Source organism: Bombina bombina, chromosome 1 (genome assembly GCF_027579735.1).
Source record: "Bombina bombina isolate aBomBom1 chromosome 1, aBomBom1.pri, whole genome shotgun sequence".
NCBI lineage: Eukaryota > Metazoa > Chordata > Amphibia > Anura > Bombinatoridae > Bombina > Bombina bombina.
Window position 1 is genome coordinate 1,209,821,153 of NC_069499.1, and position 14,816 is coordinate 1,209,835,968.

Here is a 14,816-nt window from a genome sequence, read left to right on the forward strand (position 1 = left end):
TGCTAGATGATGGCAGGTATCAAGGCTTAATAGATGATGATACCTTTGATTTCCTGAATACTAAACATCCTGTGGTGCCGATATTCCATCACCTCCCCAAGGTACACAAGTCCTTGGAGGAGGTGAAGGGACGGCCCATAGTCTCAGGAATAGGGTCACTTCTTGAGAATTTGGGCAATTGGCTCGAATCACTATTGCAACCACTGGTGTACAAACTACCGTCTTTTTTAAGGGACACTAAACACCTACTAAATATATTGAGTACCTGCGAATGGGATGACCATATGTCATGGCTGGCCATTGATGTGGTGGGGCTGTATTCGGCCATTCCACATGAACAAGGCCTACTAGCCACTCGATATATGCTTGACAGATTTAGTGATTACTCGGCTAACCTGAAAAGCTACATTCTTCAAGTATTGAAATTTTCACTGACACACAATTATTTTGAATTCTTGGGTGATCATTACCTACAAAAGAGAGGCACGGCCATGGGGGCCAAATTTGCCCCAGCCTATGCAAACATCTTCATGGGCTACTGGGAGCACCAATATATCTACAGTGACCAAAATCCATTTTTTTGATCTATCATCGGATATAAAAGGTATATCGATGATCTCCTATTTGTGTGGTCTGGTACACAATCAGACAGTGAAATGTTTGTTAACTATCTCAATAACAATGAAGTGGGATTACAATTTACCTTCACTTTTGAGAAGAATGAGCTTCCATTCTTGGATCTAGTTCTAACTGGACTTCCAGGGGAAAACAGAGTAAGCACCTCACTATATGTCAAACCAATTTCGTCTAACACCTACTTGCATGCCAGAAGCAATCATCCTCCGCATACCAGTTATGGAATAGCCAAAGGGCAATTTTTGCAAATTCGGCGCAACTGCTCAGAGGATGATAGCTTTCTGGCAGAAAGTGAAATACTAACCAAGAGGTTGTTGGAGCGTGGATATGACATCAATGTGGTGCACAAAGCACTAGATGATGTCAAACATCTCAATAGGAACTCTCTCCTTGAGATTAGAACAGTAACAAAGGAAGCTAGACAGAAGCCCACCTTTGTGACTACCTATAGTCCCCAATACTACTCTATTGGCAAAATATTTGTTGGGAGATGATTTCCTTAAAGAGGATATTAAGAATGGTTGCTTCTGCGTAGCAAGATGAAATACAACCATCGGTAATCAAATTTCGCCATCAATTCTCAAGAAATCAAGACCACAAAGCAGTTGGTTGTCACAGAATGGGCATTATAAATGTGGTAACACTACCTGCAAGGCTTGCGGATATGTCACCACTGGTAAATTTTTCCAATCCCTGGCCACACAAAAAGTGTACTCATTATCACAATGCACAAATTGTAGATCGACTTTCGTGATCTATATGATTACATGCAGCCTATGCCAGAAGCAATACATAGGGTGCACCTCCCGTGAAGCCAGGGAGAGGATTCGTGCTCACCTAAATGACATCGAAAGGGGAATAACACCCACTGGAGCCTCCAAACACTTTGTGGATGAGCATAATAAAGATATAAGCACATTCACCTGGACTGTAATTGATCAGATAAAAAGGAAGCCTAGAGGTGGAGATAGATTGAAGGACCTCCTTGCCAAAGAGGTGTTCTGGATCTTCACCCTAGGCAGTCGGCAACCATCCGGTCTAAACATTGAGACGGATCTGATCAATCACTGGTAACGGATTGCTCCTTACCTGTCTTCGATTATATTATATCTTCATATAATATAATATCCAAATAAGTAATCGAGTAAAGTCTCTATCTGTATCAAAGTATTAAAATATACAAATGTAAATACTTTCGTGTGTATGTTTTCAGTTGAGTTAGTTAGTTTCATTTCAGTTTATTTGAATTAGGAATCAGAGTTGATTAATAGGAGGGCATCACTATATTATGAGATTATAAAATTTGGATTTGCAAAATATAAAGCCAGTATAGATAAAAGGATGAATCCAATAATACAGTTGTTGTTGTGATTGGTTACATGCCCTCCCGTTTACCAACTAAAAACCACTCTAAGGTTATTTAAATATGTATCCAGTACCTAGCATATTACCCACTGTTCACCAACTTAAAATTAGTGAGAGTTGAATATGACTGAGTTGCTACCTTCTATAATAAGCAGCAAAAATGTATGATTACAAACAAAATTTTGTCCATATATATCATACAATGCGATTAGATTAGTAGTCTTTATTAAATATAAGAATACAGAAACTCAATTATTAGATTAGTTTATACACCTTTTTCTTTCACTTATTTATCTATTAATTTATCAGTTTATGGTGATCAGGGTACTAGCAAGGCTAAATACATATATATAATAAAGCAAACAAGTCAAAGAATTACTATTCTGTAGCATAAGGCATTCAACCTTACACAGGTAGTTCTCCAGAGCAGGTATACGCCCACCAGTAACACAGGCAGGTCAGGCTATCCAATAGTAAGTCAGCATAGTCTATATCAGTCAGAATAGGGCATTAGGGCAGTATTCTGTCTATGATTAAGGCTCCCAAGGAGCTGAAACGCGTCAGACGCCCACCCCAGCCCCTTTTCTGCTGCCAATCATAGCCATTTGCCCAGTAATAATAATCTTAGAAGCTTTTATACTGTATTTGTCAATAAACATTCACCTTTTGCTTTGAGCTCCCTGTCTGGACCTTTCTTCATTTTACTATATATATATATATATATATATATATATATATATATATATATATATATATATATATATATATATATATATATATATAATATTTTGAAGGAATCTTTGTGATGCAAAAGGTATCAGATGACAATGAACAAACAAATACAGGGTAGCTCTCTACCGTAGAAGTGTAGCAAAGAGGTAAAGACATTTTGGGGTAGATATTTATAGTGCAAATCTAGCAGACAAGGGAAACCCTGGAGACGAGTAACTAACTACATCCTCTGCAAGCTGCCATTGATACACAATAGTACCACCTGTGGGGAATCAGCCATCACTCACTAAAAGTTGAGTTTCTCAAGCATTGCAGCAGGTCCCAAGAAATATCTACAATTAATATTTTCTGTGAACATCATAGTTTTAGTATCCTATGACAGTTGCTCTTATGTGCAGCTGTAAAACTGGGTATAGATGTCATACAAATGTTTTATGTATACAACATCAAATGTGGAAGACCAGGAAGAAATTATCTTCTGCACTGAACTGCTTGGAACATTTTAACCACCACTCAAATTCCCCCTCAAAACAATTAACCCTAACCATGACCCCCATCACTGATTTTAACACTACCAGTATCCTAACTGTGATTCCCTGAATACAAATCTCCTTTAAGCACACCCTACACAATCCCCACATTATCAACCACTTCCCCACACAGTTTACGAATGGAAAAAATGTACAAATTCCACTATAGTAAAACCAACCCCTGAACATGATCTCCTTACCCATTGCAAATAACCCACAACTAAATTTAGCCCCATGCATTCACCCCATTGATAACCCTATTCTACTAATTCACACCCATCATCGTGTGTAAATCCCCCATAACTAGCCTCTCAAATTACACAAATAAAAAAATCATACTGGTTCAATGTGCCATTAAATCAGATTCAAGTGGTGTTAATTGTTGTAACACCCTTAGATAGATAGATAGATAGATAGATAGATAGATAGATAGATAGATAGATAGATAATAAATATGTAGCATTCGAACAGATAATTAGGCAGACAGATTAGATTAATCTATCTATCATCTATCTATCTATTTATCTAGGTTGCTAGCTAGCTATCATTTTCTACACAAAACTAAATAAATCTAGAAGAATTGAGTTCTGCATAACTAACACCATGTTATTTTCACATTATAATGTATTTTGTTGAAAATGTGCCAAAATGTGGGAACATTTTTGCATTTTTGTGAACTAATGACAAGGATATATCTATATATTTGTTTATCTTTACAGAATGCTTAATATAAGAATGAAGTGGACTCTGCCAACACTTCTGTCCTTCTGGGTCACAAATCAGTTGTCATCTAGTCTACTTTCAAAGGGAAATAAGAAGAACTCTGCAGTAAAGCTGAGGACATTATGTAAGACCAAAATACTGCTTGTATGTACAGTAGAGAACTATATTTTAAATGACTGTTCGCACCCCTGATCTGAACCTATCCTTGAAGCACAAGAAGGTATAAACAACTTCATATGACAAACAGTTTTAGTGGCACTGGGATGCTAATTGGTCTTATTACAGTTTCTGTCACTTTAGATATAAGTATACACAATGGACTGATGGCCTGGCATATCAACAGCAATGTGACTCTGAACCAGAGCTTATCTGTGTTGGACCCATTCAATGCATCAGATGTAGATGAGGTTTCTTCCTCATCAATTGCAGACAAGAACTGGTCTGCACTCTTGACCTTGGTCATCATTATTCTTACTATTGGAGGAAACATCCTTGTGATCATGGCTGTATCTCTTGAAAAGAAGCTACAAAATGCAACCAATTTTTTCCTAATGTCTCTGGCTGTTGCAGATATGCTGGTGGGCATCTTAGTAATGCCAGTTTCGCTAGTTACAATTTTGTATGGTAAGTAACATTGCAAACATATATATATATTTTTTATTATAATGCAATTGTAGAATTCCGAGATTTTTTTTAAATGATAGTAGCATTTCATTTAATCCATTTGGAATATAAACTTGCACAAATGTGGTCTTATATTCTATTTTGTTTTTCATTGTGTTTAAAAGTACAATTCTATTTTGTAGTAATCGTAGCATAAAGTGCAAAGGTTTCAAGTGATTGGTAATGTACTTTTAGGTACAATCAGTCATGAGGAACCAAAGCGATAAAGGTTTTATTTCGCTTACGTCAACTTGAATTATCTTTGAGTGCCTTTGCATTCTGATAGGATGTATAACCATTTTTGTGTCCAAGTGGCTCACTTTTCAGTGAACAAAGTTGTAAAAACATATTTTCTACCATCTACAAATTCTTCTTAAAACTGCAGTCAACTACAGGCAGATAGCTAGGTTATGTGCGTTTTGCAGATGTAAAATTTCCAGAATTTTTTTTTTTTTTTTTTTTTTTTCTTTCAATATTTTGCAATAAACAAATGATTCTACATAATTTCTTTGAAATATGTTGTCTGAATTTGACTACTTTCTGGTTGTTCAAGTTCCCCTTTGTGTTTGGGATTTTATCATATTTATGTCTATCTATGTAATTCTTGACATAAAGTATATCTATCTATTTATCTAACTATAGTGTTATTATTATTATCATGATTATTATTATTATAATTATTATTAAATGTTTACGTTTGGATCTTGATGTTCTGGTATAAGAGAAAATGTATATCATAATTTTGCTATAATGCCCATCATTGCAGAGTTATAATCTGTAGCATGGTAATGATATTGCAACATTAAAATGTTTTTGAGTATTATTTAAATATTTACATTAATGGTTCTAAGGCATTTACCTTTTATGCTTTTGTTATTAATGGTCTAGTAGGGATGATGATAGTAGTATATGAAATAGTAAGGACAAAATAGTAAGGACCCTAAAAATAATTTCATAAGAACAACTGAGTTAGCCTTTTGGATGTAACTGAACATATCGTATTTAAGAAATTCTGATGAATTGAAACATCTGCAAAATAATACTCAATGCTTTATTTGAACATATACATATCTACATCTGGTTATATTGTTTTGAAAAGTAGTTGGTGAAAATGACTTTATATTATGTAATCTTAGACAGTGTTTTGATTTATGGACCAGAATTAATAGTTGTTATAGAGCTTGGTGTCTCTCAGTTTGTTTTTCCTTAAAATTCCTAGAAGGTTTATAATTTTCAAAAGAAAATATAAAATATTGATCATTTATTTTATAGGGGAAAAATATCTGCTTATGAAATTTTATATTTTTAAACATTCAATTGAAATAGAATGGGACTGTGATAAATTATGTATGTGGGTATAAACTTTCTTTGTTTTGTGCTTATTTTATCATGTAAGCTTTATAATATGCTAATTACTTTATTATGTTTCAGCTTAAAATTAGACAGGTTCCCATATATACTTGTCCGAATCATCCACCACCTAGGCAGATTAATGTAGAATATACTAATATTCTATAGTTTAACTTTCTTTATCTTCACTGACAAAACCTCCTGCTTTGTTTAGCCATGTCCCTCTAACACCATATTTTGTCTGCTTTTTTTCTCTTGTTTAAACCCAGCATTACTTTATTATCTATCCCCCTTACACTCAGGGCCGCCACTAGAAATTTGGGGCCCCTAACTTAACTGTTGATCAGGCCACCCTCCCCCCCCCCTTTGACATGTGCAATTTTTGACCAAGTGACTAAAACGTATATGCACTTTATTTTTAAGTTTAATCAAACTTGGAAATATTGTAAAGGTAGTAACACACAAACACAGATACACACAGACACACTCATACACTGAAACACACACTCACACATAAGGATTCACATATAGACATTCTAGCAGACACACAAAGAAACACACAAACACACTCAGACACAGACACCCAAACAGACAGACACTCAGCACTTGTTTACATTGACCTGACAAGTAATGAGGTACACTAAAGTTTTGTCAAAAAAGGAGATATACAAAACAAAATATGGAGTTCTGATTATCTTTTAGTCAAGGAAGATGCCAACTAAATGATGACAACAGCATGCAGGGGCTGAAAGGAAGGGCCCTGAATGGCCTAAACAATAAATGAAAGGTTAAATGGTGGATTGGTGACTTCCGGAAAGGTCTCATTAGTCTCAAAGTCTGTAGAAAGATGTGAATACTCAGTACTAAGGTCAAAATGCCCTAAAAAGGAATAGACAATGGACACACACAGACACACACATACAAACACAAACTCAAACAGAAACTTGCACATACACCCAAGGAAACACTGACAGAGACAGCCTCAGAAAACATACAAAGACATACACACACAGAGAGACAACCACATAAAACACACAAAAACATACATACACACACCCTCACTGAGACATCCACAGAAAACACACAAATGCATATACACACTCTCACAGAAACCCACAGAAAACACAGACATACACACACACCCTCACAGAGACATCCACAGAAAACAGACATACATACATACACACCCACCCTCACAGAGGCATCCAGAGAAAATACATAAAGACATACATACACACACCCTAACAGAGACACCCATAGGAAAAGCACAAAGATATACGCACACACCCCTCACAGACATCCACAGAAAATGCACAAAGACATACACACCCACAAAAAAATACATACACACTCATAGAGACACAAACAAAAGCACAAAGACATAAACACAGACACCCACAGAAACACTCACAGGAGGTAACATTTCTGCACATTGCATCTCCTAAATCAACAGTATGTGACATGCATGATAAAAAAATTTGCAGAAATGAAGAGATCACTTTTTAAAGAATCATATTTGTAAATGTGCAAGCAAAAATAATTCTGTGAATTTAAAATTGTACATTAATGATCTGGGTAGATGGCTAGATGAAGAAAAGTACTTTTTAAAGGTTGACATATGTTTTTTTGTTTTTTCCCATTTTCCACCAACCAAGAGCACCACTTCAAATATGGTGTACAAATGTTCCCATCTGTCAGCTGTACTTATGTATTTGGAAAATGCTGTACTCTATATGGTCTTGGTGGAACCATAAGCTGTGGTACTCAGTCTCATACCATTGGATCTGGTTAAATGCAGGATTTAGGCTTGTTTGTATGTATTTAAAAATTAAGTCAGCTGTAGTGTAAACTGAACAGTGTTAAGTTAACCTGTCTCATTTCAAACACTGAGCAATCTTAGTCTGAGAGTAACATTTTATGCAGATGTAAAAATCTTAGACAAAATGCCTCCTTGCATCTGGAAAGTCCTTGCATAAAGGGGCAGTAAACTGGAATGTGATTACAGTAAAATATATATTAATAAAAAATAAAAAAACTCATATCTTTTTAAAAAGGTCACCTACCATTTGTGTATTGAGGAGGAAACATTTCTACATGGCTTTAAATATAGAATTTCTACAGCATTGTCAAAAAATCATAAATACACTGCTACATATTGATAAAAAAAAATGTGTTTTTATGGACCCCTGGCCCCACCATACAACTACTACCACACTGAAGTTACAATCTGAAATTGCACAAAGACATAAAAAAACATTTACTAAGTAAGTCCTACCTCCTCTGCAAATGAAAGTGATCTGCCATCTGACTCAGGCACACACTGTACAAACCAAGTGCCAAGTCTGTCTCACACTGTGCATAGAGGTTTAGTGCACACTCAGAAATCCTCTCAAATGCTAATGCTTTACTCCTTGTAATAACATTTCCCACGCTCAATAGCACTCTGCTGTAGTACCCACTGATGGCTGCCAAAAATGTATTTTTTTTTTTTTTTAAAAGTTGTTCTTGCCTCATGGGGCGCCCCTTTCCTATTGGACCCCTGACATGAGTCACCTCTGTCACCCCTTGATGGCAGCCCTGCTTACACTTCTCCCTATAGCTCTATTCCAAAATGTTATTTTCCAAAATAATTTAAAACCTCTTTGTTTGTTTTTATGGGAAGCAGTACAGAATCATATTGGTTTATAAATGGATTTAAGTTAGCTTGGAGACTTCAAAATCCTTGAATGTTTACATTTTTATTTTAGTGATATGATGTTAACGTGTTTGCTTTTTCAAAAAAAGGAACAGCTAAGATCCATAACATCATTATTCAAAATAGTTTAAAACAAACTTTACATGACATCCAAATTAATAAAATACAATCATATATGGCTGTCTCATTTGTTTCGGCTAATCAAGCCCTTAATCATAGACAGAACTGTAGTTGTGTTATGTAAAATTAGGGATATGAAACACAAAATTATTCTTTCATGATTTAGACAGAGCATGCAATTTTAAACAGCTTTCTAATTTACTTCTGTTATCAAATTGTCTTTGTTCTCTTGGTAAATTTAGTTGAAAAGCAGGGATGTATGCTTAGGAGCCGACCCATTTTCTGGAGCACTATATGGCAGCAGTTTTGTGTGAATGTTATCTATTTGCAAGAGCTCTAATTGGCAGCACTATTTCCTGCCATGTAGTGTTCCAGACCCCTCCCAAGGGAAATAAACAAATTTGATAATAGAAGTAAATTGGATTTTTTTTGTTAAATGTCTAAATCCCACAAATAAATTCATATTCCTTTATCTATAATTCAGATCAATTATTTTAAACCAGTCCCTTAAATGACCTTAAAACTAGGCAAGCTGATTTTTTTAGAGGGGGTTTCTTTGAGAACCATCATTAGAGGTATTCCAACCCTTTTGCACATTTGTTTCACAGGATTTTGGATTTAGTCAGAAAATATTTACCTTCTTTAAAATTCAATGTGACCTGCCTTTCTTTCTTTCTTTCTTTCTTTCTTTCTTTCTTTCTTTCTTTCTTTCTTTCTTTCTTTCTTTCTTTCTTTCTTTCTTTCTTTCTTTCTTTCTTTCTTTCTTTCTTTCTTTCTTTCTTTCTTTCTTTCTTTCTTTCTTTCTTTCTTTCCCTGTGAATGTTCAGTAAAATATAAAATAACTTATTTCTCAGATTTTCAGATTTCACATTATTCTTATGTTTCTGCATATTAATGTTATTTTTCACTTTCTGTTTTGTGTGGGCAAATGCAACTGTAGTATTTTACACCTTAAAGTAACACTAGTACATACAGCTTGTTTTACATAGATTTGTACAGAGCAGAGCAGTACACATGTGAAAACTTAAAATTCTTGCTAAATATCTAAATAATGATGTAACAGTTGCCATGAGATACTTTGATATACGGGTATGTGGTTTTCATTATGATTTATATAAGTTTTTTTGTCTGCATTCATTTATCATTTTACAAAATTGTTGCAACAGAGGTAACATCATTAATCCCTCTGTCATTTAGGTGCATGAGTAGTTAAGGGGGTGGCAAATACTTTCAAATGATTTAATAAATGACTGGCAGGCAAACCAACAGAAAAACCCGCGTTTGATAATGTTTTCTGTCAACTATATATTACAAAGCTAACACAATTTATAAATGTAAATCAAGCTTGTATAGTGTAGCATTCTTTACTGGTTAGTTGTACTGTATTTAATTCAGCTCTAACAGGTTTCTCTGATAAAAATGTAAATATTCAGCTAGCTAAGACATGAAATCAGACACATTAAATGCCCATATATCATTCTGTCGGTCTGTCTGTCTTTCTGTCTATAAGACATCTGTATTTAGATCCAGAAGAATATAAAAAATGACTAATTTTGTTGCACACATCTGAAAATGATTACTGATTAGTCATTTTAATGAAAAAAAAATTAATATATCAATCAAAATATTTTGTTGCCTCAAACCAATACTTTAAAGGCAGAAACGGCTATTTAAGTTTAATTTGCTGTCCACCTTCTCCCCTACTGCCCTAGAAAATAACAGGTGAACATATTTTCAATAACAAATTCTGCTGAACTAGCTCATGAGCATATATTGGATGAACTAATATATATATATGGAGCCATGGTGATATGTGCAAATTATGTTTTAATTAACAAAAAAGGATTGCCAGTTAACATGGCCAACTAAAAACTATACTGTATAATTATTGCATAACATCATGAAATGTAGTTAAAAAATATAAATCCTGGAACATAATGAAGTAACGTTAAACTGTTTGTGAGGCTGCTTGTCTCCTGTAAAACGGTGCACATTGTGTAATCTCTGGAACAAGTGCACTTATCCAGCTTACTCTTTAGGTTAACCTTAAAATGTTAATTATTATATATATATATATTTTTTTTTTTCACAATGAAGAATTCATCTGAAAACACATGTATTGACTGTGCAGATGTCAGTGTATATTTGAAGCTTTAGGTCAATATACTGAAAGAGTCTCCAGTGGTGCCTTACACAACATGTTCTCTAATCTACCATTAAGTCGCGCTATTGCCAAATCAAAAGGTCAATTTAACACCAGCATAGTAAACAATATATTTAATAGTAGTCCTAAAGCCCATTCACACGGGCCATTTTTTGCAGTACAGAGGTCCCACCCCTTGCTCTCTCTCCCCCCTCTTTTGCTTTCTCTCTCATCCCTCTCTTTTGCTTTCTCTCTCATCCCTCTTTTGCTCTCTCTCCCCCCTCTCTTTTGCTCTCTCTCCCCCCCTCTCTTTTGCTCTTTCTCCTCTCTCTCTTTTGCGCTCTCTCCCCCTCTCTTTTGCGCTCTCTCTCGCTCCACCTCTCTTTTGCTCTCTCTCCCCCTCTCTTTTGCTCTCTCTCCCCCTCTCTTTTGCTCTCTCCCCCCTCTCTTTTGCTCTCTCTCTCCCTCTTATCTACCACTAAGTCGCACTATTACCAAATCAAAAGGTCAATTTAACACCAGCATAGTAAACAATATATTTAATACTAGTCCTAAAGCCCATTCACACGGGCCATTTTTTGCAGTACAGCGGTCCCACCCCTTGCTCTCTCTCCCCCCTCTCTTTTGCTTTCTCTCTCATCCCTCTCTTTTGCTTTCTCTCTCATCCCTCTCTTTTGCTCTCTATACCTACTCTCTTTTGTTCTCTCTCCCCACTCTCTTTTGCTCTCTCCCCCCTCTCTTTTGCGCTCCCTCCCCCTCTCTTTTGCACTCTCTCTCGCTCCACCTCTCTTTTGCTCTCTCTCCCCCCTCTTTTGCTCTCTCTCCCCCCTCTCTTTTGCTCTCTTTCCCCCTCTTATCTACCATTAAGTCACACTATTACCAAATCAAAAGGTCAATTTAACACCAGCATAGTAAAAAATATATTTAAAGGGACAGTCAATACCAGAATTTCTGTTGTTTAAAAAGATAGATAATCCCTTTATTACCCATTCCCCAGTTTAGCATAACCAACACAGTTATATTTATACACTTTTTACTTCTGTGACTAACTGGTATCTAAGCATATTCTGACCACCCCAAATCACATGACTTTTAGTTATTATCTATTGACTTGCATTTTAGCCAATTAGTGCAGTTTCTGCCACTAGCCACTGGCGTGATTACAATGTTATCTATATGGCTGACATGAACTAGCTCTCCCCTGCTGTGAAAAGCTAATAAAAAAGAGGCGGCCTTCAAGGGCTTAAAAATTATCATATGAGCCTTCCTAGGTTTGCTTTCATCTAGAATACCAAAAGAACAAAGCAAAATTGTTGATAAAAGTAAATTGGAAAGTTGTTTAAAATTACATGCCCTATTTGAAAAATGAAAGTTTTTTTGGGACTTGACTGTCCCTTTAATACTAGTCCTAAAGCCCATTCACACAGGCCATTTTTGCAGTACAGCAGTCCCACCCCTTGCTCTCTCTCCCTCCCTCTCTTTTGCTCTCTTTCCCCCCTCTCTTTTGCTCTCTCTCCCCCCTCTCTTTTGCTCTTCCCCCCCCTCTCTTTTGCGCTCTCTCTCGCTCCACCTCTTTTTTGCTCTATCTCCCCCTCTCTTTTGCTCTCTCTCCTCCCTCTCTTTTGCTCTCTCCCCCTCTCTTTTGCTCTCTCTCCCCCTCTCTTTTGCTCTCTTTCCCCCCCCCCCCTCTCTTTTGCGCTCTCTCTCGCTCCACCTCTTTTTTGCTCTATCTCCCCCTCTCTTTTGCTCTCTCTCATCCCTCTCTTTTGCTTTCTCTCTCATCCCTCTCTTTTGCTCTCTATACCTACTCTCTTTTGTTCTCTCTCCCCACTCTCTTTTGCTCTCTTCCCCCTCTCTTTTGCGCTCCCTCCCCCTCTCTTTTGCACTCTCTCTCGCTCCACCTCTCTTTTGCTCTCTCTCCCCCCTCTTTTGCTCTCTCTCCCCCCTCTCTTTTGCTCTCTTTCCCCCTCTTATCTACCATTAAGTCACACTATTACCAAATCAAAAGGTCAATTTAACACCAGCATAGTAAAAAATATATTTAAAGGGACAGTCAATACCAGAATTTCTGTTGTTTAAAAAGATAGATAATCCTTTTATTACCCATTCCCCAGTTTAGCATAACCAACACAGTTATATTTATACACTTTTTACTTCTGTGACTAACTGGTATCTAAGCATATTCTGACCACCCCTAATCACATGACTTTTAGTTATTATCTATTGACTTGCATTTTAGCCAATTAGTGCAGTTTCTGCCACTAGCCACTGGCGTGATTACAATGTTATCTATATGGCTGACATGAACTAGCTCTCCCCTGCTGTGAAAAGCTAATAAAAAAGAGGCGGCCTTCAAGGGCTTAAAAATTATCATATGAGCCTTCCTAGGTTTGCTTTCATCTAGATAGAATACCAAAAGAACAAAGCAAAATTGTTGATAAAAGTAAATTGGAAAGTTGTTTAAAATTACATGCCCTATTTGAAAAATGAAAGTTTTTTTGGGACTTGACTGTCCCTTTAATACTAGTCCTAAAGCCCATTCACACAGGCCATTTTTGCAGTACAGCAGCCCCACCCCTTGCTCTCTCTCCCTCCCTCTCTTTTGCTCTCTTTCCCCCCTCTCTTTTGCTCTCTCTCCCCCCTCTCTTTTGCTCTCCCCCCCCCCTCTCTTTTGCGCTCTCTCTCGCTCCACCTCTTTTTTGCTCTATCTCCCCCTCTCTTTTGCTCTCTCTCCTCCCTCTCTTTTGCTCTCTCCCCCTCTCTTTTGCTCTCTCTCCCCCTCTCTTTTGCTCTCTTTCCCCCCCTCTCTTTTGCGCTCTCTCTCGCTCCACCTCTTTTTTGCTCTATCTCCCCCTCTCTTTTGCTCTCTCTCATCCCTCTCTTTTGCTTTCTCTCTCATCCCTCTCTTTTGCTCTCTATACCTACTCTCTTTTGTTCTCTCTCCCCACTCTCTTTTGCTCTCTCCCCCCTCTCTTTTGCGCTCCCTCCCCCTCTCTTTTGCACTCTCTCTCGCTCCACCTCTCTTTTGCTCTCTCTACCCCCTCTTTTGCTCTCTCTCCCCCCTCTCTTTTGCTCTCTTTCCCCCTCTTATCTACCATTAAGTCACACTATTACCAAATCAAAAGGTCAATTTAACACCAGCATAGTAAAAAATATATTTAAAGGGACAGTCAATACCAGAATTTCTGTTGTTTAAAAAGATAGATAATCCCTTTATTACCCATTCCCCAGTTTAGCATAACCAACACAGTTATATTTATACACTTTTTACTTCTGTGACTAACTGGTATCTAAGCATATTCTGACCACCCCTAATCACATGACTTTTAATTATTATCTATTGACTTGCATTTTAGCCAATTAGTGCAGTTTCTGCCACTAGCCACTGGCGTGATTACAATGTTATCTATATGGCTGACATGAACTAGGTCTCCCCTGCTGTGAAAAGCTAATAAAAAAGAGGCGGCCTTCAAGGGCTTAAAAATTATCATATGAGCCTTCCTAGGTTTGCTTTCATCTAGAATACCAAAAGAACAAAGCAAAATTGTTGATAAAAGTAAATTGGAAAGTTGTTTAAAATTACATGCCCTATTTGAAAAATGAAAGTTTTTTTGGGACTTGACTGTCCCTTTAATACTAGTCCTAAAGCCCATTCACACAGGCCATTTTTGCAGTACAGCAGTCCCACCCCTTGCTCTCTCTCCCTCCCTCTCTTTTGCTCTCTTTCCCCCCTCTCTTTTGCTCTCTCTCCCCCCTCTCTTTTGCTCTCCCCCCCCCTCTCTTTTGCGCTCTCTCTCGCTCCACCTCTTTTTTGCTCTATCTCCCCCTCTCTTTTGCTCTCTCTCCTCCCTCTCTTTTG

At 36.9% G+C, this 14,816-nt stretch overlaps 1 protein-coding gene across 1 annotated transcript in view; it reads left to right on the forward strand.

The window, feature by feature from the left end:
* The first annotated feature begins 4,222 nt into the window (after nucleotides 1-4,222).
* HTR2C (5-hydroxytryptamine receptor 2C) overlaps nucleotides 4,223-14,816 on the forward strand; it is a 463,240-nt gene continuing 452,646 nt past the window's right edge. Inside the window, exon 1 of the mRNA XM_053700206.1 lies at nucleotides 4,223-4,610. Coding sequence (XP_053556181.1) covers nucleotides 4,223-4,610 — 388 coding nt within the window. The remainder of the gene's footprint in view (nucleotides 4,611-14,816) is intronic.